The sequence below is a fragment of the Diceros bicornis genome, chromosome 12 (assembly GCF_020826845.1).
Source record: "Diceros bicornis minor isolate mBicDic1 chromosome 12, mDicBic1.mat.cur, whole genome shotgun sequence".
NCBI classification, from domain to species: Eukaryota; Metazoa; Chordata; class Mammalia; order Perissodactyla; family Rhinocerotidae; genus Diceros; species Diceros bicornis.
The window spans coordinates 69,766,122-69,790,698 of record NC_080751.1 but is presented as its reverse complement, the minus strand read 5'-3'; the positions used below and the strand labels follow the sequence as shown (position 1 = coordinate 69,790,698).

At 54.2% G+C, this 24,577-nt stretch overlaps 1 protein-coding gene across 3 annotated transcripts in view; it reads left to right on the top strand.

The window, feature by feature from the left end:
• The window catches only part of HPCAL1 (hippocalcin like 1), a 117,949-nt gene that overhangs the window by 86,806 nt on the left and 6,566 nt on the right, over window positions 1-24,577 (top strand). For all 3 annotated transcript variants that reach the window (XM_058551808.1, XM_058551807.1, XM_058551809.1), the window contains one exon: window positions 23,676-24,071. In XM_058551808.1, coding sequence (XP_058407791.1) covers window positions 23,694-24,071 — 378 coding nt within the window. In that variant the 5' untranslated portion in view covers window positions 23,676-23,693. The remainder of the gene's footprint in view (window positions 1-23,675; window positions 24,072-24,577) is intronic.

The window sequence follows — 24,577 nt, the reverse complement described above, 5'->3', positions numbered from 1 at the left end:
TCTTGTGGAAGTCTCTCTCACTTTGCTGTCCTTCCTACCTCCCCAAAGACTGCCCACAGGAGCCTCTTTCTCGCCCACAGCCGCATCACCCTCACGCCCTCCACCTGGCAAGGGCCCAACCAGGCCGGAGCCCCAAACCTGGAGCCCTGCCGCCCGGCTGCTCTCCTTGGACGAGGGGAGAGTCCAAAGTGATTACACGAGCGGGAGCCCTTGATCTGTTTGAATCCCCCACCCTCCCGGCCCATCTCGGCCACTGCCTGCTCCAGGTTCGAGGGAGGCTCTAGTGAAAGCAACGTGCCCCCACATCTGAATGTGCCGTCCAGCCCCTGTGCCTTTGCTCCGCCGGGGCCCTCTGCCCAGACCACCTTTCCCCTTCGTTAGCCTGGTCGATTCTTGTCCGTCTCACATGACCGAGCTCGGGGGTTTCATCCCTTCTCAGTCTCCCTGACCTGGGGCTGAGCCGACTCCCTGTCCTCTGTCCTCTAGGGGGCTCCCTGGGCTCCTCTGTGACCCTTATTGCCCTGCTGGCTGCGCTGAGCAAACCAACCTCGGGGCTGAGACCTGGCTGGCCCTGCTGTGGTGTCTGTCCATCCTTTGGAGCCACGTGTTCGGTTCTGTTCCCAAGTGAGGCACCAGGTGGTGGGTGGGAGAAAGGCCTCTGACCTTGGACTTGCACACTCCGGATCCCAGGGGGCCACTTAACGCCTCCCCCAGTTCCCATCTATAAGAGTGTTAGTCACACCTCCCTCTCTGGGGTGGTTGCAAGATTAGAGCTAAGAATAGTGTCCGGTCTGGGGAAGCCTCAGTTGCCCCTCAGCTCCTCTCCTCCTCCTCACGGTCCAGTAATTATTACAGTGACTGTTATTAGTCATCAGCCTACCCTGCCTACCCCCAGTACTGTGGGCGTCCATTGAGGCCAGGGGTGCGGGGTCCGTTGCCAAAGGCGGGAGGAGGCAGCCATGGGAGAGGGACCACTGGGGGCTCAGCCCTGCTGGCCATGCCCAGCCCAGGAGAATCCACCTCTGAGCCCTGGAATTCTAGACCCCAGAAGCAGAGGATACCTCTTTGTAATTCTCATCTTCCCAGCTGGAAGGAATCACCTTTGAGCGCTCAGCCATGAGGCTAAGATTTGGACCGAAAGCCTGTTGAAGCATCACCACGTTAATTTCGGAGGTTGCTGGGCGCCCAGCATGACTGCCGGTGTGTCTGAGGGATGACAAGGGGCCGAGGGCAGGTGCCAAGTTGCCAGTTCCATTTGGGGACCCCCAGCAAATCCCGAGCGTAGCTGCTCTCGTGCCGGCACAGACGCCGCAGCACGACTTCCAGGGCCAAGCCCGGCTCTGCTCCCTCCTGACTGTCACGGCGGAAGGTCGCGTCCCTGGGTGGTTTTCCTGCCTCTCTTGTTTGGACGTGGAGGCTGTGCGCCTGCCTTGGTCCTCCTGAGGGAGGGGTGTTTCTCCCACCGCCTTGTCCTTCCCCCTCTCACCTCTCCTGTGGACCCTTGTGAAAGGTCTCGCTGGGTTGGGACAAAAGACCCAGGCGGGGTCTCTGGGTTAGCGAGTGGGTCTCTGGGCTTTTCTCCCCAAAGAAAACAGACAGAACTTCATGTGGGAGGTGCTGCTTTCACTAGTTCAGTCTCCTTCCACCAGCCCTCCTGGAGCTGGGAAAGGGGAGGGAGAAAATCTGGCTCTGCGTTACCTGGGCATCGCCTGCAAACAGATATTCCAGCTGGAGGCTCATGGGTTGGCACAGGTACGGCGGGCGGGGGACAGGGGGAAGGGGGGCGTGCCTGGCCAAGTCAGTCCTGCTGAGGCTGGTAGCCAGGTATCAGGATGCTGGAGCAAGCGAAGGGGTCACAAGGGGGCAGAGGAGGTGGTCCATGGTGTCTCTTCCCGCCCTGAGAACCCCTAGGTATTTCAGTGCACACACAGCAAATACTCAGTAACCCCACCCCCACCACCAAGAGATGAGGAACTCTGGGAGTCAGATGGTACTTCTCACACATGAACATCCTTGGCCGTGGATATCCTGGGTCAAGTGACGGTAAATAGGAGGGCTCCTTCTCTCTGCCCCTCCCCGCTTGGTGTTGGACAGCATCCTCCATCTCTGCCCACCCTGCCTCCAGGCACTGGAGCAGAGGCACCTGTGCGCTAAGACCATGAGTCCCAGCCTCCCTGCAGCAATCATACATTCATTCACTCAACGTGTATTTTCTGATCACGCACTCTGTGCTAGGAAGCTTCCAGGCTCTGGGCTTCCAATGGAGAACCCCCCAGAACAAAGCCTGGCCCCACGGACTGTGCATTCCAGTTGGGAGGAGAAAGACAATGAACTCAGTAAAATATAGAGAAAAAATGAAGAAGGGAAGGGAGTAAAGACCATGTCAGGGCTTCAGTTTTGGAGACCGTACTCAGGGGAGGCCTCGCTGAGAGGTGCATTGGGCGAAGACTGCAGGAGGCGAGGGAGCAGTGTTGTATCTGAGGAACCCGGTGCACAGGGCTGCAGGAGAGTGTGCCTGAGTGTTCAGGAGCAGCAGGAAGGTCAGTGCCACTGGAGGGGTGAGCAGGTGGGGGGACAGGAGACGGGCCAGACAGGTGGGGGGTGCAGATCATCCCTGAGGGGCAGGACGCTCAAAACACTGACCAGAGAGGAAAGTAGGTGACAGGCGCATCTCAGTGCAGCCAGGATCGCACTGTACAATGGACCTCCTGCGTCCTTTAAATAGTGACCCTCCCGACACATCTCAAAGGTGATTGCCGCTCACAGTTCTTAACCACAGTTCTTCCAGAAGATGTGAGATTACCATGGAGATTTGGGGTTCTGCGGGAGAAGGGGCCAGGAGAGCGCAACCCCGGGTAACCTCCCCTCTGGGGGTTGGGCTTTCGGCCCCTGGAGTGTGGACTAGTCTGCAGATCCCAGGGGGGCCTCTCAGAAAGCCATCCACCTGGCTTCCTGAAGTGCCTGCTACATGGAAACTGCGGTGGTTTTGAGGCAGGGCACCAGGAAAGGGAAACCCTTCCTGCGTTGTGAGGGAGGGTTATTTTTAGAGTGACTTGGGATGACTTTGCAATGTCACTTCCTGTGGGCGTCCCCTCCAACCCTCAACCGCAGGGGCAGATCCTGCATGACAAGCGTTGTGGGCAAACGCGTGCGTGCGTGGGCGCATGTGCGCGCACACACACGTACTGTAGGTACGCATGACTTGGCTTGGCATTCTCACCCGCTGTGGAATCAATGGAGGGCCGGGGACTGGGAGTCCTAGCCTGTCTGCAGGACTGCCAGCACCGGACAAGGGAATCGGTGCCCTTGGGCATCCCTGAGCTTCTGCTCCGGGGACGTTTCCACATGACGTGCTGTGTGTGGGTCCTGAGTGAGCGAGACCCAGCCCGGGCTCACCACCTGGCTAGGGGGTTGATAAGTCAGAGGAAGGACGCCTTCACTGTCAGTCTTCACTCAGTGCCCAGTGGGTGGGCCAGAGAGGGAGGCTCATGTTGAGAGACTGCTCAAGTGATGTCCCCGAGATCTCGCTGCCTGTTGCCGCCTGGGCCGGGCCCCTGCCCAAACCAGGTCTGAGCGCCCTCGGGCTCTGCCCGTCCACGTCACCAGCCCACACTGACCCTCCTCACCTCACTTCCCAAGGCACCCAGCACGGTCCCAGGCATAGGGCCCAGATTTCACATTTTGTGTCCTGCTGGCTGCTTGAATATTCTTGGACTGGTCAGACCCCGTGTGCAGATTTTTAGCTTAGAAGTACTCCCTGGAACACACTTAACAAGCGTTTGCTCTCTTGGCTGTTCCCAGGACATCGGAGGGGCTCCGGGAAACTGGCTCTTCCGCTAGAGTTAGACTCTCTGGGTCAGCAAGTCTCTGATGGAAGATTCAGAGACCTGGGTGGGTGAGGAAGGGGGCTCTCAAGGGCACGCTGGACCGTGCTCATCGGGCCGCAGGTCCACTGGGAAGCTGCTGGAGTGCTGGAGGAGTTGGGATTTGTCGGGAGGGAGCACCCACCTCAGCTGGACCTTTTGCTCCCTACCTGACTGCCATTCTTGCTCCAGTTCCCGAGCACTTCCTGTGTTTCAGGTGCTGTGCTAATTGGTTATGGGATTGTTCCTAGCAGCGCCCTGGGTAAATGGAATTCAGCTTTGCGTCCTTGGGGAAAAGGGTCAGGAAAGGACCTGGCCCCCAGCCTGAAAGCTGGAGTCTGTCGCTTCATCTTGGAATGCTGCCTTCCTTCGCTCCCCCTCCTGCCACCCAGCACCCACGCATGGTGCCTGGCTCAGAGTAGGAAGTAACTGGTGTAGAGAAGGCAAGAGGGGATCCATGCCTTCCTTCCCAACTAGACTGCAGGCACTTTGAGAGCACCCTATACTTTGTGTATCCCAAACACTTAGCACCGTGATTTTCACTTAGTAGGTGCTCAGTTAATGCATGTTGACTAACACTTTCTGTGTGTGAGTCTGTGCATTGGCCCCAACTCTCTCTGAAGAGTCTATGGCTTCTGGTGTCATGATTTAAAGAATAAAAATGGCAAAGGGCATGGGGCTGGCCCGGTGGCATAGTGGTTAAGTTCGCAGGCTCCTGCAGCCCGGGGTTCACAGGTTCAGATCCCGGGTGTGGACCTACGCACCACTTATCAAGCCATGCTGTGGCAGGCGTCCCACATATAAAGTAGAGATGGGCACGGATGTTGGCCCAGGGCCAATCTTCCTCAGCAAAAAGAGGAGGATTGGCAACGGATGTTAGCTCAGAGCTAATCTTCCTCACCAAAGAAAAAAAAAATGGCAAAGGGCAGCTTTTATGAGCTGTCTTCACTCCGGTTTATAAACACACTGTCTAATGACAACTCAAGACTGTAGCTGCTGGGGCCACCAAGGGGCAGCTGGCACATCACCATCTCTGAGCCTAGAGTTTTAGCCCGGCTGATGCCATTTTTATGGAGAATGACTTACTGTTTTTATTTCTTCCCAAAGACATTAAACATGAATCAAATAGCATATGAGATGATTCACTGGAAGTTTTCTTCCAAGTTTAAAAAAAACACACATGTACATTTTTGGATTGGTGTGCTGAACCGTACATAAGTGGTGCCAGGCCAGCCTTTGGCTGGAACCCTCCCTCGGGGCTCTGCCGTGGGAGCTTCTCACGGAGTGAACCTCGCCCCAAGGACAGAGCCGTTCATCAATGTGCACAAAACCCCAGGGGGCCACCGTGTCTTGAAAACACCTCTCAGGTCTAACATTTATAATGACATTTCTTCTCACAGTTTCTACCCAAGACATCTTAGAATGTGGCCAAGCCTCATTCATCTGGGGCACATGAATTCAAAATTTGGAAATGGTTCATTTGGGCCCATGAGTTGAGAATTTAGTCATCACTCAAGCAAGAACCTGGCAGAAATTTAGCTTTCTCTCATCTCCTGGGAAGACAGCTAAATGAACGGATCTGCCAGCCGAGGTCCTGGGGAGAGGCCATAAATTCCAGCTAGGCGAGTGAACTTCTCAGGTCTGGGGAAGCCCCGCCTCGCGATAGACTCAAAGACATTTTTCAGGGCTGGAATGTGCCTCAGGGGCCACATTGTCCAGCCTCATGTCTTACAGATGTGGCTTACCCAAGGCCTCTGACTCCATCCTCAAGGTGGGATGACAGATGAAATAATAACAACTAATTCTTGTCTGCTCCTTGCAACACTCACTCATCTACCCACAGGGCTGCCGTTCCAGTCCTTACCCTTTGCCTGAAAAAGAATTCAGAGGTACTTTTTCAGATGTTTTTTGACTCACCTTTCAAATTTGAGCTGCCCTGTGAGTAATTAGTCTGAATTCCCAGGATTTGATGGTGTCTTCTTTCCCCTAGCTGCCCCTCCTCCCCATACCCTACATTTGTTAATCTATCCACTTGTTCCATATTGTCCTGTTCTATACTGTTTCATACTATTCTGTACCATTAAGTACTGTTGTATTGTTAGGCCAGTCATTGCCCATGAAGGTGCCTAGAGAGGTAACAGGCCCAGAGCCGTGCAGCAGAGACTAGGTACTTGCGGGTGGGGGTCTTCCCAGAACTTGGGCCCGTGAGTCATTGAACCTGAGATGCTGTGGGAGCTCCTTGCACCCGCAGGATAAAGTACCCAGGCTGGCCCTGCCCACCTCCTCAGCCGTGTCCCCCCAACCCAGCCCCTCTCCAACCATTGAGTGCATTTTCACACCTCGCAGACTGTGACTCCTCGGGGAATGCCACGTTTGCCCTTTCTCCACTGGGCGGATGTTTTCCCAGATGGCAGCTCTGGAGGCCTGCCCCACCCCCGCCCCCGCTGAGCCCGGGCCCAGGCACGCGTTTCTTCATGTCAGGCCCACAGTGGGCCTTTTTACATCTTCTGGTACATAGTAGATCTGTGCAAGCTTAGGAAGTTATAAAGTGGCTGTGGTCGGGGGCCGGCCCCGTGGCTTAGCGGTTGAGTGCATGCACTCCACTACTGGTGGCCCAGGTTCAGATCCTGGGCGCGCACCGACGCACCGCTTGTCTGGCCATGCTGAGGCGGCATCCCACATACAGCAGCTAGAAGGATGTGCAGCTATGACATACAACTATCTACTGGGGCTTTGGGGAGGAAAAGGGAAAAAAAAAGGAGGAAGATTGGCAATAGATGTTAGCTCAGGGCCAGTTTTCCTCAGCAAAAAGAGGAGGATTGGCATGGATGTTAGCTCAGGGCTGATCTTCCTCACACAAAAAAAAATAAATAAAAAAAAATAAAATGGCTATGGAATGAATGAATGAATGAATGGTAAACATGCCCCGTACGATTTTCTCCAAGGTAAGAAAATTCCCAGGAGTCAAATCCTAGTCATTCCGTATACTGACGTGTTGGAAAGGCCTTCACCCTGAGAACACCCCCACCCAGGCCCGGGTTCATTCCCACTGGGAGCAGGAGAGCAGATTGAAGCTTCCAGTCAGTCAATGGTGGGGGACCACACCAGTATGGAGGAAGGGGGTATGGTGAGTATATGTGTGGTGTGTGGGTGGTATGTGGTGTGTGTGGTATGTGTGTATATGTATGTGTATGGTGTGTGTGTATGGTGTGGTGTGGTATGTCGTGTGTGTGGTGTATACGTGTATGTGTGGTGTGTGTGTGTACATGTGTCACAGGCCCATCAGGAGCTGCCCTGTCCCCCATCTGAGCAGCCCAGCTCCTCGGACCTTGGGGGCTGCTCTGGGCGAGTCCGGACCTGTCCTTCAGTGTCTGTGAAGTGCCCTGTCCTTCAGGGAACCTGCCTTGTGCACACAGGATCCTACATATCTGTTTAAATTAACCAGTTAGAAGCCACAGACTCCCAGGAGACATCCTGCCATTAGAGAAGAACCTTCTTCTCCCTCAGGGGTACCCCCTCCCTCCCCCCCCCAGGGGGTTCACGGTGTCCTGTGACCAGTAAGTGTGACCAGCAAGCAAGGCACAGCACCCTCTGATCCTCAGGTCACATGCCAGACTTGCGCCTCGGCGGGTGAGCTGGCTGGGGGCTCCACCCTGCCGTTATAGGACGGGTTTCTTCCGTCCTTTTCTCTCATTTTCTCTTTGAAGTACAGGAGTTGGAGTTGCACGGACCCTGTCCTGTACCGGATGTGTCTGGGCCTCCGGGATCCCAGGCTCTCTTGCCACCCACTGTGCTGGGCATGCAAGCCAGAGGATCTGCAAGGAAGTGAGGAACCCCACCCCCACGCTCCGGGTACAGCCTCTAGCCTCCCAGCCTGGCTCTGTTTGATACTGTGATTAAGCTCATTAAGTGTGTCCCGAGTTTCTTTTATCACAAAAGCTGTGACATTACCTCCGTATATTTGTCTGATGCTTTAAATTTGTCAAAGTCCTTTTACGCCTTCATTTCCCCTTATCCTCACGGCTACGCTGTAAAATCAACAGGTAGGGACCATTATTTCCATTTACAGTCAAGGAAACTGAGGCCCAGAGAAGTTGAGAGACAGCCAGACTGTAAGGCGGGGGGGTGGGGGGCTGGGAGGAGCCCGGGGCTGGCCATCTGTGTGCGCCTGCTGCCCAGGGCAAGTCCCTTATGTACACAGCCACCATCCTGACCGCAGCCCCCAAAGCTGGCGTTTGGTTCCATTTTACAGAGGAGCAAACAGAGGCTTGGTCTGGAGCGTTGAGACTGGGAACTGCCTGACTCTGGGGCCCAGCCCAGTGCCCCCTGACTGTTGCCTTTCTGCCGTGTCCCCTCCAGGGTGTGTTGGGCACTGGCCTGTAGGCTCGGTTTCCCTCCAGCTGGGGAGGACATCGTCCTATGGGGAAGGACTGGGGCTCACATCCCAGCCAGGAGCATCAGAGTGGAATCGCAGACTTGCTCTGCCATCTGCCCTGTGAGTCTTTCCCAGTCTTGGCTAGTTCTTGAGTCATTCTGCAACTGGCACAGTAGCCTGGATGACTTTACTCTGAGATGCACAGGGGCTGCTGTCCCAAATCTCCACACGGGATCAAGGCAGCTGAGCCAGGTGGGGGCCCCGAGGGCTGACCACAGGGGGGTCAGTTCTGTGGAGGGGCTAGTGAGGGGTGTCTGAAATCTCAGCCCAGCTCCTGCCTTTGGTCAGCGATGTCCAGCCTGCTGGGGCCTCTTAGATTTCCTTCAAAAGAGCAGTTGGCTTGTGGTCGGCTCTGGGTCCCTGAGAGGGAAAAGTTGGGTGATTCAGATGTTTATTGGTTTCAACTTTGGAGTTTTTGTGGCACGATCAGACAGTGATGGAATCCCTGTGCCCTCAGCTAGTCACTTCATTCCGAGTGTTTGCGTCAGGCTTGGGCGTTTGGTGGGGAGGGTAGGGGGACATTAAGGCCCCGCCTTCCAGTGCCCTCCTGTTTCTCTCCTTGACCGTTGCCTCCTGCAGTCAGCATTGCATTCTTGACGTTCTTCTACAATCCGTGCTTGAAGCTAATGTTCCAGCCTCTGTGGAGGCTAGGTGGGTCCTCTCCTGGCCTCCTCACCCTGGCACATGCTGTGTCCTTTGTCCGCCCACCTGGAGAACTCCTGGAGCCTTTAAGCTGGCTGGGCTTACCTGTCAGAGCTCCCACCCGTAGCACAGGGGACAGGCCGGCTCCGCCTGGGCTCCCTGGGCCCTGGTAAGTGAGCGTCATTATGGGCATCCCCCCCTTGTCTCATGGGTATGCTGGGGGAGGCACTCCGGGCACCTGGGAAGGGTCTCTGTGTCTCCACACCTGGCACAGAGCAGGCCTTGGAAACATTTGCGGACATAAGGGGACAAATTTCAGAGGCTTCACTCCCCACGCCACCTGGCGTTTGGGGGGCTGCCCCTGAAAGCCCCAAATTTGCCTTTAAAGCAAGGCCCGAAGGCCCTGGGTGGGCAGAGGAAGCCCCCGGCTCTGCGGCCAGGACTCCACGCCTGGATTCCCACCGGCCCTCTCAGGCCCGCCCCTGCCCTGTGCTGCATGGCCCTGCTCCTCGCTGGGCATCAGCACCTTCTGTAGAAGGTGCTTCATGTGGAGCTTACGTGTGGGTGGACGTACATGGAGGTTTCAACCTGATGAAGCATCACGTGGTCTTGGTTTTGGTCCTGCCTAGAGTCCCTTTCCTGTTGCGTCAGCAGGTAGTGGGAGGGAGAGGATTATTCTCGTGGGCATTTCCTCTTCCTCTCCCATCACATCCTTTCCCCAGAGGCTCATTTGTGTCTGTTCCACTAACCTGCCTTCCTCCTCTGGGGAAGCATCTCAAAGCTCCTCCCAGGAGACTCCAGCCGTGGCAACGCTGGCTCTAGGCTGAGGCCGCAACTCAAGTGAGAGATCCCCGCAGCAGGGCCGCAGTACGCCCCTCAGCTGGGGGCTGTTCACTGGGGGAGAGGGGAGATGGCATCTCCGACTCTGACGTGCCCCAGGCCCTCTCCTCTGCTGCAGCTGTTCTTGTGCTGGTAGCTGGGGCTTTCCAGAATATCAAGCCCAAATTACAGAAGATCCCTTCTTGGAGCTTCAAACACGAGCAGGAGAGCACTTTACATCCTAATCCGTGATGTTTCTTCCAGCCCTAATCCTGGAAGAGTCACAAATGTTAGAGTAGGAAGGTCCTAGAAGAAACCCATTCACTGATTCATCTGTTCATTCATTCAGGCCCTGTGCTGGGCCCTCGGAACACAGCCGTTATTTCAGATATGTTTACTGAGCACTGACCGTGTGCCGGGCCCAGTTCTCTGGGAATGCAGTGGTGAACAAAAGGAGGCAGACAGGCAGTAAATACATCAACATAGTGCCGAGCAGTAAGAAATGCTGTGAAAAGGGGCAGGGCGAGGGTCTAGGGCCTGAGGGCGGATGGCTTGCGATGGTTCGTCAGAGGAGGCCCCCAAGGAGACTCCAGCAAAGACAGGAAGGGTGAGGGAGTGCGCCGTGCAGGTACTGAGGGGAAGAAAGAGCAGGCAGTGGGAGAACTGCAAATGCAAAGGCCTTGGAGTAGAACATGCTTAGCAGGTTCTCCTACTGGCAGGAATGAGGTATTCTTTCCTCAAGGAGCTCACAGTCTAATGAGAGAAAAACACAAGTAAATGATTTAATAAAAGTTGAGGTCATAACAGAAATAGGTAAAAAAAAAAAAACGCTATTGGAATGCAAAGGGAAGGGCAATTGTAGGGAGGCTGGCAAATGCATCCCTGAGGAGGTGACATTTGAGTTGGGCTTCGGTAGATGAGTAGGAGTTTGCTGGGCGGCTGAGGCGAGCAGCCACATGGCCGAGCCAGTGTTTGCAGAGACACAAGGTGTGCAGGGAGAGCCACCCACAGTTCCTCTTGCTGTTGCATTAGCAGTTTCTGCAAAGGAAAGAACATTCTCTTGGGGATTTTCCTTTCCTTTTCTCCACCTCTTCTTTCCCCCCAACCTCAGTGAGGGCATTTCAACCTTGGGAGAGTGGACAGGGAGGATGGTTCGAGATAGGGAGGGGGTTTCTGTGTCTTGCTTGGCCTGCCTTCCTCCCTCCCCACCTCCTTTCTTTCTTTCTTTTATTTTTTTAAAGCCTTGGGGAGTCAGGGGGGTTTTAAGCTGCTGGGCTGCGTGCAGAAGTCAGGAGGGTTTCAGTTGGATTTCTCAACCACAGGTGACTGGCCTGGAGCCAGTAAAACTGTGGTACAACAGGTTTTCAGGAAGCCCTCCAGAAACGGGCTCCTGGAGGTCGGTGGGCTGAATTTGGATCAGGCACAGCCTGTAACTGTCGCTCCAGAGGTGTCACTAACCTCCTCTTTCCCCAGCTCTCACTCAGGGGCTTTGGCTGTTCCCCTCAGAAGAGGAGGAGGACACCCCCTTTCTGCAGCCCCTCCCCCTCAGCCTTGCACCTTAGCTGGGACCAGACCTGGGTCTGCATTGCAGCTGGCCTCTAGCAAATTTCTCAAAGCTGCTGGAAATAGAAATTGTGGGACTCACATGTAATTATGAAACGCAAACACAGGTATCTTTCACTCAAGGGCACCAAGGAGTGAAATAAACCAAGGGCATCTCTCCCAGACAGGTTACAGTTAGCAATGGGCCTGCAAACAGGTCTGATGAACTTGAAGAGTCCCTGTTTGGTGGTCCCAGATCCAGTGTCCCAAGGGTCTACCCAGCGTGCTGAGCCACATACATATGTAATTTTAACTTTTCTAGTAGCCACATTAAAAAAGTAAAAAGAAACAGATGAGATTAATGTTACCAACATGATTAATTTAACTCATTATATCTCAAATGGTATCATTTTATCATTTCATGTGTAATCAGGATAGAAAAATTATTGGGATATTTTACATTATTTTTTCTGTATTAAGTTGTCAAAATCCAATGTGTATTTTACTCTTAGGGTTCACGTACGAATTCAGACCGGCCACATTTTAACCGCTCAATAGCCACATGTGTCTGGTGGCTACTGTATTGGACAAATCTAGCTTATAGAGAAACTGAGTGGGTGGAGGAGGCGTGGCAGAGGGCGGGTCAGGGAGGCGGGGTCTCAGTTAGGCTTGGGGAGCCTGCCCGACTGCGCCCTCTAGCGTCCGCGCAGCCACGCTGCAGCCTGCGCCACCCCAAGCGTGGGTGCCTCCTGCGCTGGGTCCTGGCAGCTGTCACAGATCCCCTGGGACAGGACTGGCCCCTCCGAGCAGCTGCACTGGAAGCCAAGGCTGCAGGCGGCTTGCCTCTCACATCCTTACTTGGAGGAAAGAAGGACACAGATGCGGTCAGCCCCTTCTCTCCGTAGGACAAGGGTCAGCCCAGGAGGGGCACTTGTCGGTGGGTCACCCAGAAAAAGAATCTGGTCTGGTGCTGCATGAGAAACAGCGCAAACCGGCTGTTTTCCACCTGACCCTTCTGCCCCACATCCTGTCCTACCCCGGACAGGACGAGCGCTCATCTCACACCGACCCTCTGGTCCCTTGAAGTTCACATTCACGGCAGATGCCCCTCCAGCCTCAGCCTGCGCTTTGGCCTTTTATGAAGAATTGGTTCCCCCCCCATCATCTTCCCTCCATGTGTTTCTAAGTCTAGTTGGCCCAGTGCGCTTCGGAGCTCTGACGATGAAAGCATTTGAGAGCAATAGGATGAAATGCCGACCATCAGCATGTGCTGAGCTGTGAGTAGTGGGACATTCGAGCACTTGGTTGCCAGGAGCCTCATCCAGCAGCTGATAGAACTACGCCATTAAGAAGGCTTTAACTTGCAGGCAATACCGACTTTGGGTTAAATATTTTTATAGGGCTCCCCAGCTTCATGTTTACTTTTTTTTTTTAATACAATTTAGCACATTAAGAACAATAACAGAGTAACGGGGAACCAGAGAGATGGATATAAGCGCTACATTAACTCCCCCATTTTTCCATTACCGAGAATTACAATGTCGTCTCTGATGCTCTCAGAGGCTGTTACTTGTCTGATCCGAGCCCTGCTTGGTTGTAAAGCTTTTTAAGCCCAGTAAGAGATGGCTCCGGCCCTGAATCGATCGCCCTCTCCTGGCACGCCCAGTCTTCAGTCTGTCTTTCACTGGAGATGAGAGAAAGATTTTCTAGTAAATGAAGGCTGCGGTGTTTGCCTAATGACCAGGGCCAGGGGGCCATTTCTGCTGGGAAATGGGAGTGGTGCTTTTTGTTTTTGCAGAAAGGCTTGCTTTTTGTCAGCCATCTCCCCAGCCAGCAAGTCATCAATAAGATTGGTTCGTTAGCTTAATTAATAACAGAGTGGTCACGGTGCATGCAGCGTCCCGCTGTCCCGTTCCCTGTGAAGCTGCGTGCGTCGGGCTGAGAGCCTCCAGGAGAGAGCTGAAATGAGGTTCTTCTTATTAAATATTTCCTCTGGGCCTTTGCTAAGCACATGCAGGTGAGTACTGGGCGTGAGTATCTGAGGCTTTATTTGGCGTTCACAGGGTCCCCTTCACAGCTTCATGAAAGTCACAGTGGGATGGCCATCTCGTGAAACTGCCCTGGTGAGCGAGTTTAATGGTAAGGGAGCAGCGATGGACACCAGCTGGGAGCACCTCGGTGGCCTCCATCACTGTCCACAGACCTTGACACTGAAAGGGCCCGGGGAAGGTCATAGCCCTGGCTGCTGCAGACAAGCACGCACCCCACAGAAGCCTCGGTTCTTTGTCTCTAAGACAGAGATGACAGAGACGACGTTGCCTCCTCCCAGCCTGGCCAAGTGTGACCCCGACCTTCCCAGCGCCTGGAATCTGCCGTGTGCTCCCTAGAGGTGGCCTGTGGGGGTCGAGCCTTCAGCAGCCTCTAAAGTCCTTGTCATTTGGTTTTGATTCCACGTGCTGTCTTCCTAGGCAAACTGCCTGGTCTCCCCATGGGAATGAATGCTTCCTCCTTGGAGCCCCCACTTTGTGTCACTTTGTATGCCCCATCCATATGCACCTGTGCTGTAAGAAGCCTGGAGCCCTGACAACAGGGACCTGCCTCCCTAGGCATCCAGAGGGCCCAGTGGGCTGGAATATGCTGCACACCCACTGTGCCCCCAGCCTGGTGGCAGGCCCTGAGGACATGCTGAGGGCGAGTGAGGCCTGCACTCCTGGGCTGAGGCTTTTGAGCAAGAGAGCACCAGCTAGAGGATGCTTGTGCACAAACATTCACACAATTAAGTGGCTCAGGACACGGTACAGGGTGTGGGGAGGCACACAGGATCTGCAGACAGCCAGTTTCTGGATTCTTCCAGGAAATGCAGTACCACCTTCCTGGACTCCATGGCCTTTCTTGGAGAGGTCACCCCTTGGGATGAGAGGCTCCCCCACCTCAAATAGGGACACAAGAATCTTCCACCTGGGACCTCTAGACCCGGGGATCCCAGACTTATCAGACCGGGAGGGGCTATGGACACTGTGGTCCTGGAGGGAGGCCCTCTTATGCCGCCCGGCCCTTTCAGGAATACCCCCCATTTTTTTTAAATTGTGGTAAAATATACTTAACATACCATTTATTATCTTAGCCATTTTTAAGTCTACAGTTCGGTAGTGTTAAGTACATTCACACTGTTGTAGAACCAACCTCCAGAGCTCTTTTCATTTAAGTTCAGCTTGAGCTCTTAGGGAAGTTCTGCAGACACAGGCCCCCCAACTCTGGATTTTTACCTGGTCCACCAGGTTGACTTCAGATTGTCTTGAACTTTCTACAACAAAATTAACATTTTATGTTTTAATTCAGCTGACTGAGTGTGGTTCAGAAATGAAACAAGCAGAGGCAGGTGCCCCACACAGAGGGCGGGGTCGCCGTAAATCAACAGTGTGTTCCTACACCGTCATTCTCAAAAATGCGGTCTCCCCTCAGCCATGATTTTGACAACCTCTGTTTTTACTAATTCGACCTTCAAGATAGCGGAAGAAAGCATGTTTTTCTATCCATGATTTCTTGATAGTTTTCCCCTAAAGTAAAATTTATCTTTTTGTTTCCTGGGCACATCCCTCAATTTCTCCACGTCTTGCTTTCCTTCTCTGTCCGGCCGGTGTGCCAGGCCTGCCCTGCCCACCTCCCAGGGTTCAGGGTCGACTGTAGAGCTCTGTGATCAAGCTCAAGACAGACTAGCATTCACATCCCAGCTCCACTGGCTGTGGACCCTGGGCAAGTTACTTAACACCCCCAGGCCTCAGTTTCACCATTTGTAAAACGGTCTGCGCAGTGCCTGGCACAGCATGAGTGCTCGGTGACCTGTGGCTGTCGTCAGGACTATTGCTGTTGGTTTATTTGCTGCTAAGATGGACCCGTGTGAGTGACTTGCCTTCATTTCATGTGCTTGGGCCTTGAGAAGCTCTCTGAAGGTGGACCCATGCCCAGTACCCCTGCCCCTCTGAAGCAGCCAGGATGGTGGTAGATACATGATGTGCTCTTATTAAATACTTGTTCAGAGTTAATTCTAAGATTTCCAAAGATGATCGACATTGGATTATATTCGTTCTCTCTGACTATACCTTATTTTTTTAATAATAAAAACAGCAGCAGCTGATAGAGTGGCCACCTTTTTGTTGAGGACTCCCAAAATGTTAGTGTTTTTAGGTCTTTCCTTGTTGGGGGAGGAAGGGTGGTTCAATTTCTCTGGAGAAAGATCCTCTGGTTTTGTGGGTTGAACCTGGGGGCCCTATGCTGGTGAGGGGCGGGGGTGCTGGCAAGGGGCAGGGGGCTGGTGAGGGGCTCTCTCTGTTTGGTGTGAGACTTTCCCTTCACTTCTCCTTACACGTAGCTTGTGTCTTGGTGCCTCACCCCACTTCCTCAGGGCCTATTATCCCCTGCCTAGAGTCTCTCCAGAGGCCCCCCTGTGTGGAGATGGAGGGGGGTAGTCACCTGACTGTGCCACGTGGAGGGGCGGGACCCGAGGCTGGTCAGGGTTGCCTGACTGCTGGAGCAGACAGCCCCCACATCTCAGTGCTTAGCACGAGAAAGATGCGTTTCCTGATCACGTTACAATGTGATGTGACTTTGGTGGGGGGAGAGCTCTGCTCCATGCAGCCGTTCAGGGAGGTAGCCTTCTTCCTTTTGGCAGGTCTGCCATCCCCCCACCTGTCTTTGCTGGGGTTCCAGGAAAGAATAAATCCTCATGCCCGGAAGTATCTGCTATGTTCAGTGAATGCCTTCTCTCCTGTGCACCTGGAGTGCCGCTAACTGTGCGCCGTCACTAGGAGGAGGGAGAAGGGCCCTCCAGTCATCTGCTGTGGGTGTGGTCCATGAGGAACCTGGCTGAGAAAGGCGACGGGGTCTGGCCCTCTGGGCCTCCGAGTCGTCCCTGGATATTCTGTGTCCAGTGGGCAGGAAAACGAGTTGCTGAGGGCCCGGCCCGGAAGTGGTGGACGTCACTTGGTCCACATTGCGTTGACCAGCACGCAGTCCAGGCCCACCGGACTGCCAGGGGCTCTGGGAAGTGTCGTCTGGCCATGTGCCCAGGAGGGAAAGGGATGGGGTGGGATGGACGAGGCTCTGTTTCTTACACGTACTTTCAAGCAATTCCTCCCGCACCCGTTCTCAGCTTGTCACCTACTCTCACCTTCCTGGCACCGGCGAGCCTGCTTCTCCTCCCTCTCCGCTCTCTGCAGGCCCTGAGGTTCCACTTCGCTCTGCCCTGCTCCGTCGTTTGCCGTCTTTCCACTGGTATGTGTTGGGGTCATAGACGTGGTCAAGGTCATAGACAAGGTCAGAGATGTGGTGTTTGTCCTTGTTGGGGTGGCAGTTAAGAGAAAGGGGCAGAAACATTCTTCCATCTTGGGATCCCGATACACTTCTGCCTCCCTGTTCTTCTCTCGTGTCTGTGCTCTTAGACCCGGGACTTAAGATCGGCAGGTCTTGGTGTCAGGCTTGTCTGTGTCAACAGAGGCGCTTCTCTGAAGGAGGCCAGACGCAGAAGCAGATCCAAGGGTGCTGCTCTGGGCAGTGCTAGGCCGGAGCCCAGTCTTCCTTCTCCCCTCTCCCCATCCCCTGGGCCCCCGAAGCCCTCAGGAAGGACCCCTCCACTGCCTCCCCCAAAGGGGGTTGCCCAGGCTGTCTTCTGGAATGTCAGCTTTGCCAAAAACCTCCCTGCCTCCAAAGTTAGCACGCCCTGGAAGCAGGTGTTTGTATGTATGTGTCCCCAACGGCGAGGACGCCCATTGGACCAGAGACGCCTGCTCTGTGCCAGGCCCCACGAGATGGGAAGCACTTTGAGAAGGAGGTGCTGGGAGGCGGGTTTTGCAGTCACCGTGTCTGCCCCCGGGACGCCCGTGGGGAGGAGCTGAGACGGCAGGAAGCCTCTCCCCAGGCAGACGGCGGAGTGGGCCTGTCACCTTCTTGCGGCTGTGTTGGCTGCACTTGTCCCTCTCCCTAATCCGGTCGCTTCTTTTCCATAAACATCCGTTATTTCAGCATAGGAGGTGCTAGCAGTTTGCATTTCTGTGGCGTCTGAAAGGACATAAATCACAGATACATTCCGAGGCAAACTGATACTGTTCTGGGCGGGAATTTGGTTTTCAGTGAGTGAGGGGATTCTGAAAGGACCGATACTGAGCTCTCAGGGCCTAGAACTCCGCCGAACGTGGCTTGTTTCCATGATGAAAAGTGCAGGAATGCTAAGTGGGAAAGGACATGCCGTTAACTATTGAAGGGCTGGAGAAGGTGATGTTCGTGACGGCCTTGCCCTCTCCTGGACCAGCCTCCCCTGGCTGCCCACAGACCTGGTCCAAGTGCCGGCTCTGCCTCGAGAGCCTCTGCGGCTGTTTCCTCGTTGGTTAAGTGGGACTGATATATGCAAAGTGTCTGACAAAACAGAGCCCACTGTCCATGAACCTTCTCCTGATGTTCCCCGCTGCGGGCGGGTCAGGGGATAAGGCTGCGGGACCCTCACAGTGCCTGGCGCGGGGTTCGGCCCCACAGACGCTGGCGGCACGGGTTGATCAGGTCATTTCCCCTGGGCGGCTGTCTTAGTGTCCCAGGGCTGCTGTAACAAAGTACCAGACTGGGCAGCTTCAAAAACAGAAACCTATTATTTCACAGTTCTGGAAGCTAGAAGTCTGAGATCAAGGTGTCGGCAGGCTTGGTTTCTTCTGAGGCCTTTCTCGTCAGTTTGTAGACGGCCGTCTTCTCCCTGTGTCTTTCCGTGGTTGTCCCTCTGTGCGTGTCTGCGTCCTAATCCCCTCTACTTATAAGGACCCCAGTCATATTGGATTAGGGCCCACCCGGTGACCTCATTTTAACTTAATCACCTCTTTAAAGGCCCTGTCTCCAAATAGTCACATTCTGGGGTACAGTCACTTTCTGGGGTACCGGGACTAGGACGTCAACATATGAATCTTGTGGGGACATAGTTCAACCCCTAATAGCAGCTGTCCCATTCTGCTTGTGCCTGGTCCTTTCTGGCCACATACTGCAAAGTTCGATGCTGCCCCGTTTAAGAACATGTGGACACCCACTGCTGGTAGGAACAGCGTCAGTTCTCAGTTGAACAAAATGAATGAGGATGAGCAAATGCAGAATGAGACCATGTAAAGTTCGGGCCCACTCTGCGCTTGGGGTCACTGTTTTTATAAAGTGTTAGATGGAAGGTTGAACTCAAGACAAACCATTCATATTCCCCACCCTCTACACGCTGGCTAGAAGACCATCAGAGTTTAAGAGGAGTGTGGAGGGGCCGGCCCGGTGGTGTAGTGGTTAAGTTCGCGTGTTCCACTTTGGCAGCCTGGGGTTCGCAGGTTTGGATCCCGGGCAGGGACCTACGCACTGCTCATCAAGCCATGCTGTGGCAGGTGTCCCACATATGAAAAAATAGAGGAAGATGGGCACAGATGTTAGCTCAAGGCCAATCTTCCTCAGCAAAAAAAAAAAAAGAAAGAAAAAAGAGGAGTGTGGAAAATACAAAGCCTTGAGAGCAGCTGAACTGATGAAAGGACTGGAAAATTAGCCTTTATTTTAAGCACAGGAATTACAAAGATGGAAATGAGCCAAGTCTGCATGCTGTCTTTTTTTTTTTTTTTTAATTTTATTTATTTATTTATTTTCCCCCCAAAGCCCCAGAAGATAGTTGTACGTCATAGCTGCACATCCTTCTAGTTGCTGCATGTGGGACGCGGCCTCAGCATGGCCGGAGAAGCGGAGCGTCGGTGCGAGCCCGGGATCTGAACCCAGGCCGCCAGCAGCGGAGAGCACGCACCTAACCGCCAAGCCATGCGGCTGGCCCATGCATGCTGTCTTAAGTCGAGTCTGGGAGCCCCTGGGAGGGTGCTGCTCAGAGAGGACGGCTCTATGGGCCATCGCCCACCTCCTTGTTCTACAGACACAGAGAGGTGGTGCCACCGGCCCAAAGCCACACCGAGAGTCTAGTCTCCAAGTTTTGCAGTCCAAAAGTCCTCTAAGTGATGGGAGCTAGAGGAGGCCAAGAGGCTGTTTAAATAAGAACGAACGGACAGAAGCAGAGGTGGGATTAAAAGGTTCATAAGGGATCCTAACGAGGGGACGTTAACCAGAGCAGGGAGAGCACTGGAAATTTGGTGGGAGGAGAGAGTTCAGCCAGGGAGGTTACAGTTGAAGAGGCATTCATTTTAGGCGTAGAGATGTGTATCTGTACGTTGCCCGCCGTCCACAGTCCTGCTCTCTGAGGCTGGTCCCTCACACACTCCTGCCCTCAGGGGCTCCGTCCTTAGCTGAGACTCCCCTACAATCCACTCTCCAAACTGCACCTGTTGATTCTTCACAGCTGGGGACCTGATCTCGTCCCCGCTCCACTCCCAGGCCTCTTAGGACTTGTCACCATGAGCTGTGACTCAGGCAGGAACTCCAGCCCCCCAGCTGGCCCAGCAGCCCCCTGCCCCCGCTCTGGCCCCCTCCCCTCCTGTGTTTCGCACGTGTCCTGTCTCCAGACTGTTGGCCCCACTGGGCGCCCTCGCCGTCCCTCGGCCAGATGCCCATCCACCCCGCAGGGCTCGGCTCCAGTGTCCTCCCTGAGATCTTCCAGCTGTGCCCACCTTACCCTTCTTGGAGAGCGACTTGCTCCTTGTCCTCCTTCCTGAAGTGCCCTGGACACAGCTCTTAGGACAGTTGTCGTGTCCTATCAGTTGGGGGTTCTCTGGCCCACCACCCCCAGCCTGTGTGCAGCACGCGGCATCCCCCCAGAGGGCAGGGGCCAGCTGGATTTTGCTCATTGCTTTGGGCTCGCTTCTGTGCACAGCACACAGTAGGTGCTCGGTAAACCTTTGCACAATGAATGAGCCCATGTGTCTGGGTCCTGGGTGCTCAGGGGCTGCCTCTTTGTCTTCACAACCACCTGCAGTCCCCATTGTTCACAGCGGGGACCAGAGCTCTGACAAGTGCCCAGAGGGGATGGTGGAGCTGGGCTCTGAGCCCCGCCTGCACCAGTCACCTTTCCCCTCATCCCCAGTGCCCATCGGTGCCCGTACTAGATGCGTTTGTTGACAGGACACGTGTGTATTCCCAAGCTCCACGGGCTCTGCGTGTGTTCCTCTCTGCCTGCTGTCTGCCTTGCCCGCTCAGTGGCTGTTGAAGCTTCTGGAGAGTCACCCTCAGGAGCCCCACCCAGTGCCAGGGGCCTTCTGGACTCTGAGTTTTCTATGTGTGTGAGGACACGCACTCAGGAGGCTGGGAGTGGGCAGGAGAGCGAGTGGGAGGGGCCGCGAGGAGGGGACAGGCCTTGGGGTCATGCCCAGGGAGACCCTCAAAGAGCAGCTGCTGGCTGGATCTGGCCCCGCCTTGGAGTGCCTGTGGGAGAGCCCAGGACAGATGGATGGACAGGAGGACAGCCACCGGCCTGAGGCCCCAGCAGCACCCAGCTGGCTGCCCCCTGTGCTCATTGCACTGGCCCTTCTCTCGGGTCCTTGGGTTTGGGGGTGAGGGGCTTCAGCCTCGGGGCTGAGAGGTGCCTGACAGCAGAGCCGTGCGTCTCCCTGGGTGTCTATCACTCAGCTGCCCTAAAAAGGTACCTTGAGGGTGACTTAAACACAGGAATTTATTCCCTTACCGCTCTGAAGGCTGGAAGTCAGAAATCAAGGTGTGGGTGGGGTCATGCCCACTGAAGGCTGTGGGGAAGCATCTTTTCTAGCTTCTGGTGGCCTCAGTGTTTCTCGGTTTGTACATGGCTGTGTCTTCTCCGTGTTTCTTCACACGTCTTCCTTCTGTACTGTCTGTGTCCAAATTTCCTCTTTTTATAAGGACACCACTGTATTGGATTAGGACCCACCCTAATAACCTCATCCTAACTAGATCATCTGCAGAGTCCCCATTTCTGCATAAGGTCACATTCACACGTACCGAGGTTAGGACTTCAACATCTTCTGGGGGGTCACAATTCAGCCATAACCTGGGTGTACCTGAGGAGACAGACCTGCCACAGCGGGGCGCCCTGGGAACCCTGCACCACGCAGTCCTGGGGCACACGGCCCCGCCTGCCGGGGGGCTCTCTGGGCAGGGAGCCACCCTGGTGCCATCATCGGGTCCTCTGAGGTGACACCCGGAAGGACCCGAGGGCTCATCTGGGTGAGGCCCCAAGAGCAATTGCAGAAAATGCAGATCGAGTGGGAGCCCACATCTCCAAACCTGGCCTGGAGCTCTTTCAACAGGATAAAGATCTTAGCGGCGTCTTGGTTGTTTCTCTTAGTCCATCAGACATTCTGTTTTGATATTTATGTTCACTTTTGTTTTTCACATAGAAATCACAGTGGCCATTTTTTACAATCTTGTTAGTTAACAGATTTTCCAAAGGAACCAAAGCTGAATCAGCTACCTGTTAAAATGAGGACTTGTTGGGGCCTCCCAGAGCGTGCTAGCAGGCCCGTGCCACCCCAAGTCCCAGGGCGGGTCAGAGAGCTGGGTGGTGGAGGCCGTGGGGCCCCCGTCTGTACATAGTGGCCTAGATCTCACGTGGTCCCTCAACTCCTCCGGAAATAGGGGTCACATTGTCCTCATTCTAGGACAAACTGCAGTTGGAGAAGGGGCCTCCCATGGCTGCACGTTCAGAGCTGGACTGGGCGGGGTGGGGGCACGTCCCCCTGTGCTGGCCCCACCCTTGATTTGCCTCTTCACTCATGCTGCTCCCTTCCTGGGAAACGGAGGGCCAAGTTACGCAGAGATTTGCTGGTTTCCACTTTTTAGGATCAAACTACAGGTAGAGCAAAAAATAGAGATTGTAAACCCTGACAATGTAAAAATAGCGGTTCCCACGACAGAAGCTGATGTGGAAGGAAGCAGAGGTGAAGGGGGAGGGGAATGAATAGCGTGATCTTACAGAGAGAATCAAGTTGCTAGATCGAGACATAGAGATCTGGTTATTTTTACTTTTTTGGATTTATTTTTTAAATAGAAAATAACATACACAGAGTTCAACATTTCAAAATTGCAAAAGGATTTACGGTAAAAACTCCCCGTTTGACCCTTGTCCATCAGCCATCTCTCTCTCTCTCGCCAATGCTATCATTTCCTAATAAGTCCTTCCAGACACGTGAACACACACACACATATTGTTTTCTCTTTTTTCACAAATAGTAGCAAACTCTGTGTGCTGTTCTGTACCTTCTCTTTTCACTGGAAAATACACCTGGAAGATTATTTCATATCAGTGTGTAATGTTAGACGTCAGGGTTGTTTGTTATCACAGACAGCAGGTGGCCGTGCACAGCTTATTTGCACAGGTGGGAGTATCTTTAGATATGTTCCTAGAAGTGGGATTGCTGGGTCAAAGCGAATGTGTGTTTGTAATTTTGAAAGATATTGCCAACCCACCCTACACAGAGGTCAGAAAAAGAACTTTAAGTATATAATTTAAAGTCATAAAGATAACAAGTAAAAACAATGGTATGTGTGTATAAAACTAATAAAACCCGGGAAGGGGGCAAAGAAAGGGGAAGTGCCAGGGAGAAGAGGTGACCTGTGTTTGTTATCTTTCATAACAGGGATTCAGTGCACGCTGGTTAGAATTCGTAAATGTAGAAGCAGTTCAAATTGTTGCCTCTGGGACTAGGGCGGGAAACATTTTACCATCTAGTCTTCTGTGTGCTTCAACATGCGGTGGTGAGGCGAATGCTGTAAATGTCGGCTGGTCATATCACCCAGGATCCGTCTCGTATCCAGGCCTTGTGGGCAGCGCTGTGGGGGGCACGCTCCTGCACGCTCTCGGGGACCTGATACTTGCTGTTCACACTCCAGACCTCGCATACTTTTAGTGCTAATTCTAGATCCACACGCCCCTCCCCGCCCCCAGAGGAGTTTCCCAGAGCGAAAATAGAGAGTAAGAGTTTCTGGGCACCTGTTGTAAAGATAAAAACAGAACGTGGTGCCTGAAGGAGAAAAGAACTGCTCAGACACGGGGTCTGGGGTGCATCGGCGTGGCACCTTTGTGTGGAGCTGAGGAGGGTGGTGAATGAGGATTTAATCCTCAAATCTTGTGCACCCCCCGATGGGCACCTGATAAACACCTCACTCACTGATTTTAAGTTGCATGTTTTTTTCTCATTTCCACATTCTCGAAGTCAGAATGTGTCCTGCAGTGCGAAGGCAGAGCACCTCGCTTTCCTAGCGGTCGTAGGCTAATGGCCCGCCTTCCCGCAGGGGGTCCGGGTGGGCTGCGACTTCTCATGCACAGTGACCGCCCTCTCTGGGCCTCTCCAGCCCTTGGTGTGGGACACGCGTGGGGACGTTTCTCAGTCCTGCTCAGTGGCTGTAGGGTGTGGGGAGCCAGGCCCTGGCCACCCCTGCGTCCCCAGCTGACCCCTGTCTCGCAGGTGTAGCCGCCGGCCGCCATGGGCAAGCAGAACAGCAAGCTGCGCCCCGAGGTGCTGCAGGACCTGCGGGAGAACACGGAGTTCACGGACCACGAGCTGCAGGAGTGGTACAAGGGCTTCCTCAAGGACTGCCCCACCGGCCACCTGACCGTGGACGAGTTCAAGAAGATCTACGCCAACTTCTTCCCCTACGGCGACGCCTCCAAGTTCGCCGAGCACGTCTTCCGCACCTTCGACACCAACGGCGACGGCACCATCGACTTCCGGGAGTTCATCATCGCGCTGAGCGTGACCTCGCGGGGCAAGCTGGAGCAGAAGCTCAAGTGGGCCTTCAGCATGTACGACCTGGACGGCAACGGCTACATCAGCCGCAGCGAGATGCTGGAGATCGTGCAGGTACGGCTCTCGGCGGGCTGGCCGGCACGGGGGGCTGGAGGCCTGCGGGTCCCACCGCATGCCAGGGTCCCCCCAAGGTGGGCCACCCCCAGACAGTGCTCTTTGTGTTCACTGCGGCCTCTGGTCATTCTCGGCCAGGCCGCTACCTGCCCTTCTCCCGTGCACTTTTGAAAGCAAGCAGTTGTCACCTGACCCCGGGTCCTTGCATATAGTAATGATCAGAGCCTGGGTTTATCCCTCACTTGCTATCCATCAGGCCTGGGCTAAGCATTTTGATCAGTTTTCATCTTCACAACCCTATGAGGGAGGGTCATTCTCTGCACTTGACAAAATCTGAAGCTCAGGGAGGTGATTTCCTAAGAATGAACAGAGCGAGAATTAGAATAATTGAGTGGACCCTTGACCCTCACAGAAGGCACCTGCCAAGCCCTTTGCGAGTCCCCATATTTGAGAATGCACCAAACAGCTTGTAATATCCCCAGGAACGTGCAGTTGTAAAGTAAAAC